The 19943-nt window shown below is 51.4% G+C and overlaps 1 protein-coding gene across 1 annotated transcript in view; it reads right to left on the minus strand.

Moving 5' to 3' along the window:
* Positions 1-19943, minus strand: part of LOC115328458 (multiple epidermal growth factor-like domains protein 8) — a 126595-nt gene that overhangs the window by 28326 nt on the left and 78326 nt on the right. The window contains exons 25-30 of the mRNA XM_029989671.3: positions 16637-16781; positions 15236-15479; positions 15051-15180; positions 11779-11995; positions 5628-5842; positions 1491-1755 (exon numbers count right to left, since the gene is read on the minus strand). Coding sequence (XP_029845531.2) covers positions 1491-1755; positions 5628-5842; positions 11779-11995; positions 15051-15180; positions 15236-15479; positions 16637-16781 — 1216 coding nt within the window. The remainder of the gene's footprint in view (positions 1-1490; positions 1756-5627; positions 5843-11778; positions 11996-15050; positions 15181-15235; positions 15480-16636; positions 16782-19943) is intronic.

The raw sequence follows: 19943 nt of genomic DNA on the forward strand, positions 1-19943 counted from the left end.
TAATTGAATTTCGCTCAGCTGCGATGTGTCCATGGCTATCGTGCTGATGAGAGGCGCCGATTCAGAAAATATGTCAGTGGCATCGGCACCATCAGTGCAGCAAAACCCCGTGGTAAAATCTACCGGCACACCGTCAACTTGCTGCTCCCATTCTCCTACTGCCGAGAGGACTCAGAGCACGTCACGACCGTCAAAATTACAACGTGGTTTTTTTTTTGGTGAGTTGGACTCTATATTTGAGTAATTTTAGTGTAGAAGTTAATAAACCGAAAGGAAAACGGATGCCTGTCCGGATATCAGTGAACATTGAAGGTTCAATGTAAAAGTTATTTGAAAAAAGTGGTCATTTCATGGTCCCTTTATTCGCTAAAGATTGTCTTTGTACATAGGATATCTGTATATCTAGAGTAGATTTATAAAATCTCTCCATTAGGTGTCACTGAGCCTCTCTACGGGTTTCATTCCATGTCAAATCTGTCATTTAGTCGCCATCCCAATGCGGGATTTGAGCTTTTCAAGACAAGTATAGGCAGATTAGGCGGAATGAAAACTTGGGAACAACCTTGGGAAGCTTAGCGGGGCTTTCATTTAAGCACGGTGCAGCAGCAAAAAGGCCCCCGAAGGAACTACGGAACATTTCATTCGGCCAAAACTGATAATCGCTTCAAGCTCAAAATCCACTATGCCCGACGCATATGGTTTCCTACTGAAAATCCTCAAAGCCATTTTTCTGCCAAGTGGCACCAGTTATGCTAAAAAGGGTCCATTGTCCGATCTCCACTCTCAGACAGGAACCCCTGGCTGGCCGCTTGGACCCCTTCCCGCCCTAACGGTGCCCAGGGACCCGACCGGGAGCGGCCAGAGCCGTCCGCAGAGCCGCATTCATCGGCCCCTCGCAGCCTCCCCTCGCTAGATTCCGTCCCAGTGGGACGGGCAGTTGTCACTCCAAAAAAGATGTTTTTTTCCCGAACATCCGCGCTGCGAGAAACCCCTCGAGAAAAACTTCTCCACACAATATTAGGCCTCGAGACTCATTTTGAGTATCGCAATGTGCTTTCATTCCATGCTTCTATTTTGGGACGACGTGAAAAAAATAAAGAAACCTTTCGGAATTGGTCTTCACTCAAAAAAAGCTTCGCGGCTTAAATATTACGGTAAAAAACTTGAAATTTCTTTCGAACAAAGCTGATTTTGCTATCTAGGGGTGCGATACGGGCACTTAAAAAAAGTTTTTTTTGCAAGTTTCGCATTATTAAGAGTGGCTCTAAAACGCGCGTCTATTTCGGGTCAACGAAATATCAAAGTCGCTCTCCACCCCCATTGCGTCTCCCGACATAGACGAGACGCTAAAACTTTTGCTTTTCCGAGTGCCTCTTTACGACGCGGGCCACCTAATAAAAAGTCTCGCGAGAGTCGACGGCCCGTTTCCTTAGAGGCGCGCATCTGGGCGCGTGGGAAAAAGGGTGGAGCCTGGACGGCAGGAGACGCACCGGGCAGGGGCCGCCCCTGGAGGAAGACGGATCCGGGGCTGCAGGCGCCCCCCGTGGGGGCCCCCATGCCTCCACGCATGCAGAGGCCCTCCCCGTTGGCCCCGGGGCCCAGCAGGCCGCACCAGCCGCACCGGGGGTCCTCCAGGCACAGGGCCGCCTGGGGACGGGCGTGGCAGGGACGCCCGCACGCCTCGGGGCCCCCCCGCAGCACCGCCCCGCAGGCCCCGCCCTCGCACCGCAGCCCCACGAAGCTCGGCGTCAGGCACTGCGACACCGGGGGGGGCCGTTTACCTCCCAAGAATGCCGGAAAATCCCGTACCCGCACCTTTCGCCCAAAGATTGGCCATCCCGTTGCCACGTGCCCGCGGCGTTAAATATTCCGGTTGGACGTCGCGCAATGTCCGACGGGAACCGCTTCGGCCCACAATTTGCGTTAAAGTGCCCCCCGGCATGTTTACCGCGCCGGGAAACGCAAACCCGCCACATCTGCGGCCCTTGGTACCGGTTTCCACGTCGTGTCGCTCGGGACGGGTGGCCCCGCATTTATTGCTCACTTTAAATAAAATTTTGCGGTTGCGTCCCCAAACATTGCATACCCAATATTTTTCGCCATTTATCTCTTCACCCAGCACGAGCAACGAGTCTAGATTTAACGGCAGCCGCCGACGAGATGGAAGCGGCGGGAAGGAGCTTCCGTTTGCCCCACCCCCGTTCGACGATTGCCCCATTTAGTTCCTCCGCGTGACACGCCACTCGCTCCGATAAATACCGGGTGAAACAAGGAGACGGTAGGCTCTTTAAATCGACCGGAAAATTCGGTTTCTTAACCTATCGCGCTACGACTTTATGCAGCGTCGCCCACAGATGGTGCATTTTTTTCGTAAAATTTGCAAAGAGCGAACTTACCTGAGGGAAAAGTAAAGAAAGAAAAAGGCTTAGCTCCTATGGAAACGCAGCGACGCCACCGGTCTGCAATCAACACGACGCCGTTTCGCACGGTAGACAAGAGATGGCGCAAGCGGTCGCGACGCCAACTGCCGCCAACGAACGAGCAGACGACGCCGAGAACCGGCATTTTTAGCAGACAAGGAACTGCAGTTGCTTGTTGTTACCACGCCTGTTTTTGTTTCTGCAACTGTCGCCGTTTGCGGAACGCGCGCCGCTTTTGATTCGAAAAGATCGTCTGCTAAAAACGCTGGCTCTCGGCGCCGTATGCTCATTCGTTGGCGGCGTTCGTTGCGCCATCTCTTGTCTACCGTGCAAAACGGCGCCGTGTTGATTGCAGACCGGTGCCGTCGCTGCGTTTCCATAGGAGCTAAGCCTTTTTCTTTCTTTACTTTTTCCTCAGGTAAGTTCGCTCTTTGCAAATTTTACAAAAAAAATGCACCATCTGTGGGCGACGCTGCACAAAGTCGTAGCGCGATAGGTTAAGAAACCGAATTTTCCGGTCGATATAAAGAGCCTACCGTCTCCTTGTTTCACCCGGTACATCTCGCAAAATTTACCGCGACATGAAACTCGGAAGGGCAATAGAGGCGAAACGATTAAAAATGTGAAAACACCGCATTAACGCAATCGTCGAACCGGACGCCTGCTGCGGGCCACCACCGCCTGCTCCTCACAAGCGTAACATCGAACGTAGATAAAAAAATCTATAGATGTCGTTCCCTGGTAAGCTATGCATCCAATCTGCCAGAATGTGCTTCTGTAGCAGTTTTACAAAAGCAAGCACCATATATTCGCAGTGATGTGATTGGCCTAAGCCATTTTGGAGCACCTTTCGGAGCAGCCAAAACAGCGTTTTGGAGCAGCTAATGTGGCCTTTGGAGCAGCCAAAACAGTGTTTCGGAGCTAAAAAAGTGGCTTTTGGAGCATATATTCTTAGAAAAATAAATATTTGTTTTAAGTGCTGGGCAAACGAAGGGCACTATGTGTTGTGTTGTAATGTGACGTGTTGGGGCGGAACTCGCTGCTTGTGTTTTTGCTGCTGAGACATCCCACAAGTATACAGTGCTGTAGGCGTTGCCAAACAATTCCGAAAAAACAAAAAAAAAAACACTTGCTATTGTTTTACTGCTTCCCGACGTGGCAGATTTTTATAAAAAGTAAGCAAATGTAAAACAATGGATTGCAAGCGTGCCGGCTGGTGCCTCTCGTGCAATCATGTTCACATGCACGTGAAGGCAACTTCGGCAGGCTTGCAGTTACACGTGCTTCGTCGCGCGAGCGGAGACTGTTGGACCGAAACCATGCCACTCCGCTCCGTCGCCAACTGGTTCCCGAAATAGTATGCAAAATGTAACTGTCCAGCATACGACAATAAACAGTCCAGCGGCGCGTGCTTGCCAGGCCGGCAGGCGAGGTACAGGCTAAACACACAGAAAGAACCTGAGCGTATCGATGCAAGACATTGCGAATCAGTGTCAAAAAGTTCTTGGACCGCTTTGTGCAACGACTGAACTCGAGACAAACGAGTGCAGTGTGCGGGTTCAGCGTGCAGACATTGCCTTCTTTGCTTTAGCTCACTTCTCGTCATCAACTTTTTTCGCGGCAGATTTTTCACGTACCGGGGTCCCTCTCGAAAGAAAGCTCATCGAGAAACCTACACTCTTTGAAAAAAAGGTGTATTATTACACCCCGTGTCCCATATAATACACCCCCAAACTTCAATTCGACATACAGCGCCCCATAATCGAACAGGCGGCCCCAAAGTTTACGAGGGGCTTGATAGCTGTGTGGTACAACTTATTAAGATAACTGATGTACGTATTATTGACTACAAAAAAGGCTATCGGAGTTTTCTTGGCCGTACTGCAAAAGCTCAGTGTTTTCTTTCTTTGCTCTTTGATAAATACTTTAGCAATTTAATAAGTTATATCGCACCGTTGTCAAGCCCCTCGTAAAATTTGGGGCCGTCTGTTCGACTGTAGGGTGCTGTACGTCGAGATGAAGTTTTGGGGTGTATGATATGGGACAAAAGGGTGTAAGGTGATGCCCTCTTTTTAGAGTGTAGGTAATCAAAACTTCGCCAAGCAGTCATTGAGTTAAAGAGGGATTTTTATAGCAGCGTATGATTTAAACAAGAGCAGGAATGTCGATGCGTTGCAGCTTAGAAAGCGCCATATCTGCAGCGACGTGGGGACGGCAACACACGACGTCGCGCAACCACGGCGACTGTGGTCGCGCGAGCGCTTCAGCTCTCAAAGCAACTCTCGCCGCGCAAGGAACTCTCGCCGCGCGGCATGTCTGGCACTCGGCACACTAACATCGGAGCATCCGCACACGCCCGCGTTTATTGCTAAGAAAATTTAAAAAAAGAAAAAAACTAAAAAAGACGCGAGACGAGATTCCCGAGACGACGAGAGCGCGAAACGCGAGACGATGGGAAAAATCATGCAAGACCGAACAGACGATTGATGCAGGGTACTTTCTGTCCGGCGGCGGTTTTTGTGCCACCAAGCTCATGCATGCTCAATTACGGTTCTCAGTTTAGTTTCGTTTTTGAAAGGCGACCAAAATTGGTCCTTTGGCGCAGGCTTGGCGCAGATTAGCCATATTTTGGTAAAATGTAGCAGGATGTAGCTGGGTTAGCCCCTTGGCGCAGTTTGGCGCAATTGGCGCAGCAATCACATCACTGTATTCGCCACCGCATGCTCGTCCTACTAACTTCAAAAAAACAACTCAACCTTCCGTAAGAACACACGTTCTCCCATCAGTATAGATTGTCCACATCGCGCTTTTCCCAATTTTAAGCCATCGCAACGCGAGAGCCGATTCCACCGCCAGAGGGCACACGCTGAAACGGGATGCAGCCAAGCACGCTGGGCAAAGCATTTCCTTTTACGGCTTTTTATAGGAATCCAGGCGCTAAAATCAGCGACGGAGCGAGACAGCCGTGCTCAACGGCCCATGGGTCGAGGTATGCCCCGCTGTCCTCGTCTCATTGGCGACGACGGGGCCACGTTCCCCGTGCGTAGAACCTGGCCACCGACGTTCTAACGGAAGAACCGGAGCCGGGAGTCTTAGTTTCTGCTTCCCGGCCGTCACCAATCCGAAGAGGACGGCGTGCGCGCAAAAGCAAATTCCCTCTCTCGGGCGAATTGCCTTGGAAGCGAAGAGGGAGAGCCAGGGGCCCACCTGTGCCAGGGCCTCGCTCCAGCGGCACTCCTGCCAGCCGCCCTCCCCTCCGGCGCTGGCCAGGCAGTCGGCGCAAGAGCGGTGCTGCCCGCAGCGCTTGGGACACGGCCGGGGCGGGTTCGACTCCACGGGGAAGCTGGAGGCGTCCTTCAGGGTGCGCCCCACGCACGTCCAGTCGAAGATGGGCCGCACGTTCAGGATGTGGCCCAGCTCGCCTGCGAGGGAAGCCCCTTCTGCCCCCGCTCTCTTCCTCGCCCTTCCCTAACCAGTACTCTCAATACTCAAAACAAAATCTGGAAGCACGATGGACCCTTTTCGAAATTCAGCGTATCTGGAGGCTCAAATACCAGTTTTCCTTTTACCCTACTAATGGCGGTAATTCAGCTGCAGTCTGCAGCATTTTGCCGGGCACAGCCACTTTCGCTAGTCAACAGCAGTCAAGAATGCGCGTCTTTATCTTACGATTCCATCTAGATCTTTCAGTTTCGATGCTGACAATTACACGACCGGTAAGGACGAAGCACCGACCCACATTAACACCGCGATAAACATTTCAACGTCGAAGGACTTTACAGCCGAATATGTACCACCGAAAGATTCACTGGACCGGAGGGAGAAATCAATGCTTACGCCGCTCTCCTATTTATTTCCTTCTTCCGTCATCAATAATCATGAGGGCATTATTATTACGACATGTGCCATTCCTCAGACAACGATAGGGATCAAAGTGGCCAGAGTGAATTTCGGAAAGAGACTATCGTTTGCGGAAGCAAATTGGGGAATTTTTAAAAATTGTAGGATATAAATAATAAAAACGAGTCTTACTAGATTATTTGTCCATTAACGCCCTAATTCGGGATCTGTCGCTAATAGTTTGAAATAAAGCACAAATCGACCATCATCGAAATCCTGCCGTCCCTCCCCGCCCCTTTCGGGTTCTATTTCTTGGAAACTAAATGCGTTTAAGGCACAAAGTGTCATCTTTCGTGCGGTACATGCGGCTACATACAAACATTTGAAGTAATACGTACGAATGGACCCCACTGTCTGACTCCAAACGAACCAGCCGTACGTATTACGGACTTCTCATATACTATCGAAAATTAGAGAAAAAAACTGCGTATCAGCAGTACCCAATGGAAAGACGTAGATAAGTGAAACGTGCAGACCAAATGGGACAAATGCTACGAAACCAGTGAAAGACAAAACTTTGGCGCAATTCCGACCCGGGGTTTCCCGACTACCGGTCAGGCACGCTAACCAGAGCGCAAGGTGAACACGTGTAACTTCGGAGCATTCATAAGACAGGTAGGAGATGCCAAAAGACGAGGCAGTGTTGTGGTAGTGCAGTGCACGGTTGACACACCTGACAAGGAATCGGGAGACTCAGAGTTCAAACGCCGGTGCCGCCAAAGGTTTTGCCTTTCGGTGGCTTCGTAACATTTCTCCCATTCTCTTGGTACGGTTCATTGATCGAGACTATCTTTTCTTTTACGTGGAGTCGCCAGACGTTGGCCGGGACGGACCCGTTTTAGAGCTTCGTTCCTGCCCTCATTTTGTCTCAAGGAAGCGTCCAGTCTCATTTTCCTGGGAATCTGGAGAGCGGCAAAATCGGTACAAAGGGCAAGAAAACCGAAAGAATGTTTACTCGTTAAGGCACACTTTTATTTTTAAAAAAGAAAAACAATACTATGAAAACATGACCTCCCACTGAGCACAATTTAAAATCCTTCGTGGGGTAACACCAGTCAGTATATTTTGTTAGCGTAAAAACAAAAATATACTATTTTTCTTCCGCATTTGGCACGCTTGCTGGACAACATTTCTTCCCTCGGGAAAAAGAGGCATTTTTAGATTAAACTGTAGAGCAGCGGAACTTTTAGGTCCTACTCGTCCTATTACGTGAAAAGGCAGTGGCATTGTACCCGAAGACAGAAAAATATGTCATCGAGCACGCGCCGCCAGATTGGTCAAAGCGGACGGGCCTCAGAGATAAAACACGAAGGAAAGAAACGCAGATGCTTCGTCGCAGAAGCCGGCGGGGAGCCTGCACAGGGGGGGAGCGTGATGTTGCCATCGGAGCAACAAAGGAAGACGTGGCGCGCTGCTTCCAGCTTCGAAGGTGCGATACAAAGCTGGTGAATGCTCCCGCCAGCACGCACTTAGCGCAAGGTCAACGCTATGCTTGTAGTGCTCCGCTGCAGTTGCAAACAGGCCTCAATGCTTTCGCATTCCTACACGTATGCAGTCTTAAAGGGTAACTGCAAAGAAAAAAACGTTTTTTAAACAGCCTAATTGGGACAAGCATGGCACAAAACAAATCTTCCTCGAAACAAAAAAAAAATTTTAGCAATATTTTTACGTTACAGAACGTAATTTGGTCGGAGTTAGAACCTCTCCAGATTTGAAACTCCCGCTCTTTCAACCCCGCGCAAAGGAGAAGTACGCCCCGCCCCTCGCTCTCGGATTTGCTCTTGGATTGACTTGGCTGCGGAGTTGAACGACACATGCAGCGTCTTGACTCACGATGCGTCTTGTGTGCGTACCACAGCCTTTTGCAACTTCTGTGGTCTAAGCAAACTGCACGTAAAATGGACCCTGCATTAGGGCGTCAGGTTCTTGGCCGCTGCGAGCAACTGGGTCTAGGGCCATACAAAGATACGCCGGGGAGGACGGCTGCCAGCAACAAAGACGGCGCACCGCCCGAGCCATCGGCGCGCTCGGTAGGAAAAGCGTTCGGACCACCCTGCGTCTCAGTCGCGAACGTTAGGTGCACCCGGCGCAAATCTCAAAGCCCTCCCGAGCGAAAGGACAAGAACATACCTGGACACATTGGTCGCTATGCAAACGCTCGATTGCCTCCAACTAAATAGCATTCAGCTTGTCATCTTTTGAGGCGACATGGCTGCTGGAAGACTCGCGGTCGCGACCACTCATCCGGCAGCACATTACAGAGCGATGACACCGCTTTACAGAAACTGACATCTCCGAAAAGTCGACATTTGCACGCGCCAGCAAAAAGAAAAAGCACGCTGAGAAAGCAAAGAGAACACCCCTAGAAAACGAAAGTAACAAACCGCGCTATCAAAACCAAAACCCCACGACAAAACCCCGCGTCACCGGCAATCTCCAGATGACGCTAGGCGAACCAAACTTTTTTCGCGCTCCTCCAATTTTGCAGAAGCTGGAGCAATCGTCTGGCTACCTGGGTTTTAAAAATGGTGGTGTCCTCAAGCGCTTGCGGCAGCGGAGACGCGCATGTGCCACGGCAAAAACGCGTTTTTGCCCAGATTGAAAGCAGTTCAGATGAAGAAGATGAGGAACTGCTTCTGGACAGTGCCAGCGATTATTCATCGGATCTCGAACTGAGCTTGGACGAGTGCGACACGAGTGACGACGAAGATTTACAGGCATCTCGGAAGTGGACAAAGCTTGATAATGAGAAGCCTCCACCCCCTCGATTTGCCTTTCTGGCGTCTCCGAGTACGACGGCTACAGTTCAAGATGAGCGTAACCCTCTTGAGTGTTTCGAGCTATTTTTTGACAACGAGGTCCTCGCCCTGATGGTGCAAGAAACAAACAGGTACGCCTCACAGTTTCTCGCAAAACATCGGACAACTGATGGCTCTCGCGCTGCACTGTGAAAGCTGTTGACTGCGGAGGAGCTCCTCGCATTGATACTGCTGCGAGGCATTGTAGACAAGCCTGAACTCGCCATGTACTGGTCGACCAGGAGGATTCTCCAAACCCCCATCTTTGGTGAACTCGTGAGCAAGAACAGATTTCACCCGATAATGAAGTTTCTACATTTTGCCAACAACGAAGATGAGATCGATGAATCACGGCACACCCAACCCAAGCTCCACAAGCTGTGGCCGCTGCTGTGTCTCCTCAAGGAACGGACCCTCTACGTCCCTAAGAGCAGTGTAGCAGTGGACGAACGCTCGATGCTGTACAAAGGAAGGCTGTCCTGGAAGCAGTACCTGCCCCTGAAGCGCTCACGCTTTGGTGTCAAGTTCCTTCTCCTTTGCGAGTCTGAGAGCGGGCACATGTCTAACCTCATCGTTTCCACCGGCAAGGGGACTGCTACGCCACGGACACGAGGGTCGTCCTGAGCCTGATGGAAGCTTTGCAAAGGGCGTCACTGTCGACAATTGCTCCACCTCTCCGGAGCCTGTAGACAAGCTCCTGTAGCAAAAGACCGATGTATATGGCACGGTTCGGCCAACAAGAAAGGACATGCCCCCCTTCAGAGACCTCAAGAAAGGAGAAGTGTTTCAGCGAGGAAAGTGCATGACCCTGCAGTGAAACTCGTCACCTTGCTGAGCACAGTCCACAGTCGTCGAAGGCGTCAACGCCCGGAACGAGAAAGTCGTGAAGCCTGCTGCAGTTTACGACTACAACAACACCGTGGGAAGAGTCGACAAGAGCCACCAGAACCTCTCGTACTACCCGGCTGTGAGAGATGGGCAGAAGGTCTATTACAAGAAGATCTTCAGGCACCTTTTCGACATGTGTGTCTACGACTCTTTCGTTCTGTACAAGAAACAAGGAGGCGCACTCAGTCAACTGGGCTACCGACTGGACCTCGTAGAGAAGGTGATTGCAGCAAATCACGATGAAAGCCAGTGCAAGAAAGTTGGAAGTCTGACAATGAAGCCACGCGGCTTACAGCTCGCCATTTTGTAAGCTTCATTCCTCCGACAGAGAACAAGCAGCTCCCGACTGCAAGGCCTCGTCCACCAGAGGGACCAAGATCCGGAAGGAAATTGGTGCAAAGACTGCAACGTGGTGGTCTGCGTAATCCCATACTTCGAGATCCACCGTACGAGGACCAACCTCTAGATTCTCCAAGTCGGTCCTCAGTTGGGCGCAGGATGTCGAGAGAAAAATAACATTTTGCCAGTTTCTTTTCTTTGCAAAGTACGAATGTTTCATCTCCGTAATAAATGTTCCAAAAATAACACGGACTGTTTTCTGTTTGAGAAGAACAGAAAAATTGCCATTGGAAGTAGTCATTACGTATAAATACAAAAAATAACGGCGTTTATTAACAAAGTTTCAATATTAAAAATTGCTCATAGTTCCTTCTATTAAAATAATGTTTCTAAACAATACAGGAAGAAAACAAATTGGGAGATTCGCATTATTTTTTGAAAAACAATTTGGCAGTGAAAGGGTTAAACGCGAAAATATGCCACTCAAAAGGAAATTACAACGTATCACAAAGGATTAACAACCAGGATCTGAGTTGTCAATCAATCTCTTAAACAATGAGAAGAGTTGCTACCGCACGTCACGGTGACGTATATAATACCAACTTTTCGGCGAGCGATTCAGAAGGGACGAAAGAGCTACAAACCAAAATCAGTCTCGCGCAATAAATATTGCCGTAAAAAAAAAAAAGAAAGATTTCGTGGAAAAATTGTTTTGTGACACGCTTGTCCCAATTAGGCTGTCTAAAAGAACACTTTTTTCTTGGCAGTTCCCCCTTAAGTGCCTCGGTCTAATCTCCTTTCCGACTTGGTCCCCCCCTGAGTGTCCCCTTTTCAACTCTGAGGATTCCCCCTACTCTTTAGAGACTGGGTAAAATGATCACTAAGGTCCGCCCATTTATGGCCAATAAACGTACGACTCAAAGGGAACATGCACCTTCCGCGCATCGAGTGTACCCGTAAAAGCATAATTCTTTCGGGCACCTAGAATCCGAGATAGTATAATGCGAGGGGAGCGGCAGGGTGTCGTCGCACCACCACTAAAACGAGAGAGTAAAAATTAAGACGGAGAGTTGAAGGCTGGCCCCATTTTGTTGCTCTTGGAAGTCAACACCGCCAAGAGCAGAACCGCCACACAGCAATACCGCCTGAAGCTCGAGAGCTCCGCTCTTCTTACAACAAGATGAGTAGCGTGCATTTGCACGGCCGCACGTGCATCCCCGATGCGTCGGCGGCGTCTTACGACGAGCGCAACGTTGGTGCAAGACGACACCTAGAGAAACACTGGTGAAGATGGAAGACCAGCAAAGCCGTACTGGCTCGAGTTGTATGTCGACGCTTGTTTGCAGACACGATAGAGGGGGAATCGCAGTACAAAGCTCGGGGCATTGCAAAGCTGTCTGGCCAGGAGGGCGTCCTTGGAAGGCGGGACTCACTGGAGCGCACCACCTGGCGGGTCCACATGCAGGAGCCCAGGTCTCGGCACTTCTCGCACTCGGAGGCCAGGCAGGAGCGCAGGGGGCACAGGGCGGGGTCCGACACCAGCGGGTGGCGGGGTCCGTCGCAGTCCGTGGGCCGCTCGCACGAGCCCTCGTCCACCCGGATGCAGCGACCCTTGCGGCACCCCGTGCACCAGCGGCACGCCGGGGTGGCCTGCGCCAGGCGGGGGGCTGCCACCCTCTCCCGGGCTCGCATGCAGACTGGCGGGGCCCCTCCCTCGTTCGCCACAAAGAAATGCCGCCATTCCCCGCCCAAATGCCCGACGGGTGCGAAGACTCGCGAAGGCGACGCTGCATGCGTCGGGGCCTCTGGAGCGTGTCTGTGGTGACTGGGTCTCCGAATCTGCCGCTCTATCCAACTGATTGCGCACGAAGGAATCGGCGCAAAAGCCCTTCTTGGTGTGACAAAGGTCGTTCCATAGAACACCTTTAGAACGGCGGGGCCAATGACGGTTCTTCACCAGCCGAGAGGAACTGCTCTCAGCTCCAGCCTGTTGGCGTGGCAACGCAACAACCTCCGTCACAACCAAAAAAACTTGCGCGCCGATCTTCCAAGCATGGGCTAGTCGCCGTAGAAACTCGTGTAAGGGCCGCACTATTTTTTCCCGATTTGAGGGTAAATTTTTGAGGTGCGGCCCATACGTGGATAAAATAAAAAAATATATCTGTATCCACATTCGGAAATGAACGTACGTGAGCGCGCTCGGCTGCGCTGGTCAGAAACGCCTTAACTCCGGAATCCGAACTCAGTCATCAGTCCAATATAATTAGTTTACAACTTGACATATTGCGCACTACGCCTATATTTTTTTTTTTCCGTACTTGATAGCATGCGCGGCAACTTTCCACTTGAATCTTGTATGACTGTTGAAGTGGTACTTGCCCATAGCTCGCAGATTGCGCGAAAAGGCAGACAAATGACGATGCTTTGACACAAATCGAAGAACAAAAGGAAACCTCCCCAGAGCGTACAGCAGCGTTCGGAAACCTGAGTGCACGCGCAAGCCGAGCCCGCTGAATTGCCATTCCACGCGCTTGCCACTGAACCTGACACCGACATATCCTTTATCTTTTCTCAATGCCTTGCCGCAACATAAATGCATCCCGACAGTGCGGCCGACCTCGACCCAGGTCGACAGCCATTTTGTGCAGTTTGCCATGCGGTGATACGGATGAGTGGAGAGCAAGTATCGGGGATATGGACGCGTGCTCGGGCGGTGGCTAGTGCCACCTAGAAAAATATATTCGTAGAAGCGTAACATTACAGACAAGGGGGTCGGCGCATACGCAAAAAATTTCTTAAAAAAATTTTTTTTTCAATACTTTGTTCTAAATACAGGGGTGTGACCCTTACCTGGGTGCGGCCCTTACACGCGATTATACGGTATCTCGAAGAACGGGCTAGTTACGAGAATCCTTAAAAATAGAACAGTCTCAAAACACAGACTCTCGGAAATTTCCGGGATAAATACATACCCTAATTATGGTAGTTAAAAAGTGAATAAATAAATTTCAGTAAGCTATAGACCGACACGCTGTTTACAAACAAGCCCAGGTTTGCCCACACCAGGTGTGGCCACTGCGCAGGTGCAGACACCGAATTCCCGTGAGGGGAACCTACTGCGCATGTGCCGTGGCGACAACAGCGCCCCCGCAGAGGCGCGACGTCAGAGCCGCGTCTATAAAATGGAGAGCTACGATTGTCCGTACACTCGCCGTCCACCCCGAATCATAATCTAGCTGCATAAACAAATTTCGAGTAAATGGTGCACTCGTTTAAAGATGCGCAAAGCTTACCTTTGGACACCAAGCAGGATTGGATGCGGGAGTAAAAACTCCATCGACAAAGGGTCCCGCATCAGGGACACTCCAAGAACCTGGGCTCAAGGCAACTTCTCGAGCCCAATTAAGCCCGGCACACGCTCGGTGCCTACCAACCTTACCGAGGGTTGGATTCCCATCACTGCGAGAGCGACTAAAATAATTTGACTCTCGCGCAGCAATCGTGGCCGAGCGACATCGAAAGCGAGTTTAAATTGCGATCATCCACCGTTTCTCGTTACAGGAGACGCTCGGTGCTTTCTTGGGAAATTTCGAATCGTACACAAGCCGCCGACATTCACCGGTGGACATGGAGGCACTCGAGACAAGAGCTTCGGAGGCAACGAGTCATCTCTCGCCGAGGTGAGCGCACGAGAAGTTCTCGCCAAAGATTGGCGAACAGGTAAAAGGATCCCAATCGGTCGACGACTCTCTCCCGGTAGAAAGCCACGACGCCGCGTCCGATCGGAAGCCAACAAGGCTCTCCTCGGCTACAAAGATCCCGAGAGACGTTTCTTCCGCTGGGGCTCCGAGGGGCCTCCGTCAAAAACAAAGCGCTACAAAAAAGACGGAGTAGTCCGCCAGACCCACGTTATTCGGGCTAAGCTCTCCGCATCTCGGCCGTCCTCTCACTTTCGCTACAAGGCCCCCGACGCCAGAAAGCAAATGACCCCAAACAAAGAAAAGGAGCAGTTCCAACGGTCTATTTTTCGCGTAAATGAATCGCGCTGAACTAGAGAGAAAGAAATAAATAATTGGCAGCCTTTTAGACATTTTAAAGCTTTCGAAGCTTGAAATTCGAGCGAATCGGAAGAAACTATTACGCCGAAATCGTCGCTGCCGCCACACCGATTCTCGACGAAATGCATTATCATTTAGTGAGGGGATTCCAACTCGGCAAAGAACGAGAATTTCGACCTCGCGCCGTTTTATTCGCTCAAACGGTCCACATACCCTTTGAAGAGCTAGTCTGTTGTTCTGGACACAACGGCTCGTAATGCAGCCATCGCAGCTTCCCTCGATCGCGCCTACGGTCCGCACACTCTTGCCTCAAAAGAGTGGATCCTCTCCACGGGTGTCGGCAGATCCGAGCAAACAGCGTCGTCGTCGTGCCTCGGTTATCCATTGTCACGAACGTTGCACCACGGCCGCTCGATCCCCTCCTTTTCACGGCGTGTCATTGGAAGTGCGCCACTCCTTCTCTCTTGTAAGTGAATGTAATGAGCGACGGAGGGAGCGCACGGCGAGAACATGTGCCGCAGCCTCACGAAACTCGTCCATGGCCCAGTCCAAAGCACGACCGCTCAAAGCCGGGGAAATAAATGCGGGTAAAACTCAGTCTCGCCCGTTGGGCGACGAGCATCGAAAGGGGCCCTGGAGCCGCTCACCCCGTGGCCGGGCCAGGAGGCGAGGCAGTCCTCGCAGGAAGAGAACTGGGCGCAGGTGCGGTTGGCCAGCCAGGCGGCCCCGCACAGCTTGCCCGGCGCCACCTCCAAGGTGCCCCGGTGCCGCAGGCAGCTGCAAAAGAGGCACTCAGCGCCCCCGAGGGGGGAGGGGGGGCGCCCTCGGTCACCTGGGGGGCGTGGGCCGGGCGCTGGAGTAGCAGTGGCTCACGTTGGCCCCGTCCTGGGCCGAGCAGAAAGAGCAGCCCACGCTGCGCAGGCAGCCCAGCCGGGAGTGCGAGAAGAGGCCGCACAGGTCCCGGGGCAGCCCCAGGCGATGCAGCCGCCCGCCCCCGGCCAGGTAGGCCCGGCCCCGCAGCCAGGCGCCCGACGCCCCCGCCACGGGAGGGGGCGGCTCCCCGGCCGGCCGCACGTCTGCAATGTCCCCCGTGCCGCTCAGGGGCCCTGTCCAGGCTAAAAGGGACCCTCTGCTGGCCCCGAAGCGACCCCGGGGCCCGGCCTCCACGCGTGTTCTGGACGGAGGAACTTGCGACTCTTCGACGGCCAGCCTAGAAGCTGCACACGAGGCCGAGAGCCAAGCGAACAAATGGGACGCTACGGATACGCGAGGTTCGTCCGGCTCGTTGGTCTCGCAATACGATCAACTCCCGAGAAAATTTTGGAAAACGTTGCCGTTCGCTCGCGGCCCCCGCTCGATACGATGGGCTCCAAAGCACTGCCGCGCGACCATTCCGGGAGTGCGCTCGAGCGACGCCCAAAATACGTTCTTTAGCGCGAAAGCATTAACTATCCCACGAAGCGGAGCTGGCGGCGTCTGTAACGACCAAGAAACGTTAAAGAAATGTCCATTCTTTCATTGGCCGAGTGAAACGGCTCCTAGATAGCCACTGGCAGCTGCTTCACGAGAGTGCGCGCTCTTCCGTTGCTCTCATTTCGGGCATTGCCGGAGCGGGGGGCTTTTGGGTGCTTCTGAGCCGGCTTGCTGGAACTGCGTCTCAGCTGAGATTCCGTGAAAGAAAGCACTGCAAAGGCTGGGGCACGCGAGCATCTTGAGACACGGTTTGAGTCCCGCTGAACTGACTTTGGCAGTGCTTTCTTTCATCCAATGTCAGCTGAGACACTGTTTCTAGCAAGTTGGCGCTGCTCCCCTCCACGCCGAGCATAGTACACCGCAGACGAACTAAGGGAGCGGAAGAACGACATTTATGCTTTCGCATTCTCAACTCATAAGAAGTGCTTAGGTGTCCTCGGAATTCTTTATAGGCATATACAGCGTATAGCAACACCCGACACGAGAGCGGCGGCCGTGCATGCACTTTTGTGCCAGGCCATAAAAAAAGACATCTTACGAGTCCTTCGAGCAATTCCGAAAGATACTTTTATTTTGAGACGTCGACCCCGAATAGAAGCATGTTTTGGAATCACTCCTAGGTGAGCTGCGCAACACAGATACGTACTGCGATAAAATGTGGTTTTTTCGCCGAGTGGCACAGATATCTCATCCAGGTAGTTACCGAAAGAGCATTTTCGGGAGTTTGGTGCCCTTTTGAGCCGTTGCAAGTCCAACTCACAGGAGTCCTCCAGTGGAATCCAGTGATTGCAGCTCAGGTCGTAAGCAAATGACTCCAGGATGGCTTCTCCGGAACGATTGCGCCCTCCCAGGACGAGCAGGAAGTCGTCCGTCATGGCCGAGGCGTGAAGGTAACGAGACGACACCTGAGACGAAACCAAACACCAATTCTAAAGGCCACCGTGGCCGCGATTCGCCCCAACATGGGCGAGACTATTCGGGTGATGAGGTGAAATTATGTCGCGGAGCTAGAACAAGGTCGAGCTGGTTGGTGTGGCACACACTAAAATCCGAGACAAGAGATGGACGCACACCACAATGGTCCACTTTTAAACCGGGCAAGAAGCAAAAGAAGAATGAAAGCCGTTTCCAACTCCTTGTAATGCCTAATTAGAGCGCAGCTCTTGAGAAGGGCACGGGGGGGACAGATGCCTCTTCTCCTGCTCCCTCCTCCCCCTCCTCTTCCTCCCTCTTACGTGTTGCATTACGGGAAACGTCTGATAATGCAACACGCGCATCACCGCGGTTATAGGACGTTTCCCATAATGCACTGCATAATTACGCCTACAGCGATGCGTCACACCGGCCCGTTACGCCGACATGTTATGGCTACGCCGACAGCAACGGCGATGCCAATGCATCATGAAAAAGTGTTACGCGAACGCGTTAAGGCTACGCCGACGCGTCACAAAAAAGCGTCACACCGATGCGTTACGGTTACGCTGACGGCGACGCCATTCGGGCGGGAAATGGGTGCCTCGGAGCTGCGCTCTAAAAAAGCTGACAAACGTGGCATGCCCCCGTTTCTGTCTTTCATGCTCGTCCCTTCTTCGAGGGTTTGTTGCAACAGAAACTATAGAGTCCCCCGAGTGAGGAAGCAAATAAGTTGGCACCATATCCTTTTTTACCTCTCCCAGAAAGACAATGTCCGCCTCGCTCCACTCCTGCCGGAAGGCGACGTTCCAACGCAAGCGAGCACTTGTTACGACCAATGAACACGGCGGGCCCAAGCACAAGTTGCATCCGCGTACCACGTGACCGTCACATGGCCGATTCCTGCGACCCGCACCTCGTCCGCGTATCGATAAACTCGAGCGCGTTTTCATTCCCGGATTTTCAGCGGGTGATTGACTATTTATTTATTTACAAATACTCTCGACCCAGAATCGGGTCGTTACAGGTGTGATGGTAACAAACATCCGACAAAAAAGAGACTTTTCAACCAGACGCAAAACTCTAATAGTTACAGCCCAGCAATAACGACGCGAGGCAAGAAACAGTAATATGCACCCTGCTTAGGAAAACATTGACGTAAAGTTTAATTCTAAAAAAAACTTCTATATAGTTGGCACAATAGCGGTACATCAAAAATATTAATAATCTAACCAACGAGGCATCAGCATCAACTCGACGCTACGATCGAAACAACGGTTCGGCATTCCAAAGATGTTAAGGCTCCGTCGACAGGTTGAGCAAATCATTCGTGAAACCATCGACGCTATCACAATCCACTGAGGGAAGTTGTTTGAGTCTAGAATTGTTCTGGGAAAGAATGAGTACTTGTGTCGTTCTTCACCCTTTTCATCACCAGTTGCGCAGTGTGGCCTTTCCCGAGTGTTCTAGATTGGCGGGGGAACAAGTTTTGCATAAAAAGGAACGTAAATTTTGCAGTTTTCCCCCGGTTAGAGAGCAGTGAAAGGTCAAGATCATCCAGCATACTTTTCACAGAGTCTCTCATACTTGGCTAGTATGAACCTCGCTGCCATTCATTGAACTTTTTCTATTTTGGTCTCGTCTCAGGCCCGCTTCAGACGGAGCACTTTCACCCAGCCTCTTGACGTCGCAACACCAGCAACAAGGGCCACCCGCGTTCACACGCAGCAACCGAATTGCTAGGACCTGCCATCATCATCATTCACTTTGATTTTTCTTGCACTATTTAGACGCGCAGCTACGCGCTAAAAACATGTTTTTTTTATCTTTGAATGGCGTTGAGAATACTAACTCATCTTTCTGAAAAGGTTTATTTCCAAAAAAGATCCATTTCAAACCAGAACCAAGTCTTTAGCTGTCATCACCACCCCCACGGGGGTGTCACGTGAAAATATGGCGTCCCTGATTGGCTGCTGCCGCTTCAAACGTCTCCGAGTTTTTCGAGTTGCTCGCTCGTTTCGAGCAGGACCCGATCTCAACAACTCGTGTCGATCTGGGGAAAGCCAGGGAACAACCCGCCAGCAACCTCAAAATTCCTGAAAAAGTTGCCCAGTCTGAAGCGGGCCTAAAAGGGTCCCGTACAATTGAAAAGCGTGTACAGCAAACTTTCGTTAGTTAGACCTCGACGGGACCTTGAACTTTGGTCGAATTATCCGAATGGGTGAACTAAAAAAAGGAGAGAAAGACGGTTAAAATTAAGCTTCCTCTTATTGTCCCAAGTACTCACGGATGGTCCGATGCCGTCTGCGCTTAAAACGCGTGTCCAAAAGCATGCTTCCGAAAGCAGCGTAACTAAACGTCCCCAAAAAATCACGCACTACTATAAAAAAAAAAAAAAGAAAAAACGAAAAAAGTAAGTTTTACGAACCGACTTTGGCACCAAACCAAAGTCAACTCGGCGACAAAAAAAAAAAAAGAAGAAAGGAAAAGAGAATTTCCGTTTTCCGACGCGCAAGATGGACCGCACACGATGCTACAGAGAAGCGCTTTAAGAGTGCGCGCTGAGAAAGCTGCGAGCAAACTTTGGTGCCGAGCGGCCAGACCGTCGGCAACAAAGAAAAAGAACAAAAAAAAAAGGAAAACTCGCGTTTTCCGGTGCGGGAGACTGAGCGCACACGATGCTACAGAAAGACGTTTTGAGAGCGAGCGCTGGTTCGTGCGTGCCCGACCACGTGCCACGTTCTCCGCGCTACTCCACGCCAGATTAGTTGCGCTGGCTCGTGTCATTCGCTACGGTCCATCTCAACGGCGTAGAGGAGCGTATTTGAGCACGTTCGGCATTGCAGGAAAGGGCCCGTGTTTCTCCCTACGTTGGTGGTTTTTCTACCGTGGTAGCATGCAATGTGAGCCCGCACGCATTCGCTCGGGACGAATTATCCGATGCCGAGTCTTCCCGAGTTTGAACTATCAATCTTTTCCTCCCATAGAAATGTATGGGCGCTCGCCGGAACTTTTGAACACGATCGAATTAAACGTAAAGTCGAATTAACCGAGGTCAAACTAACGAAATTTTACTATAGTCTGGCAATGGCAAACTGTTTTCTTAGTTTTTTGTTTTCCGATGATTAAAACAAAAATGGTGCACCATTGTGTTT

This window comes from Ixodes scapularis, unplaced genomic scaffold (assembly GCF_016920785.2).
Source record: "Ixodes scapularis isolate PalLabHiFi unplaced genomic scaffold, ASM1692078v2 PGA_scaffold3__209_contigs__length_174095766, whole genome shotgun sequence".
NCBI lineage: Eukaryota > Metazoa > Arthropoda > Arachnida > Ixodida > Ixodidae > Ixodes > Ixodes scapularis.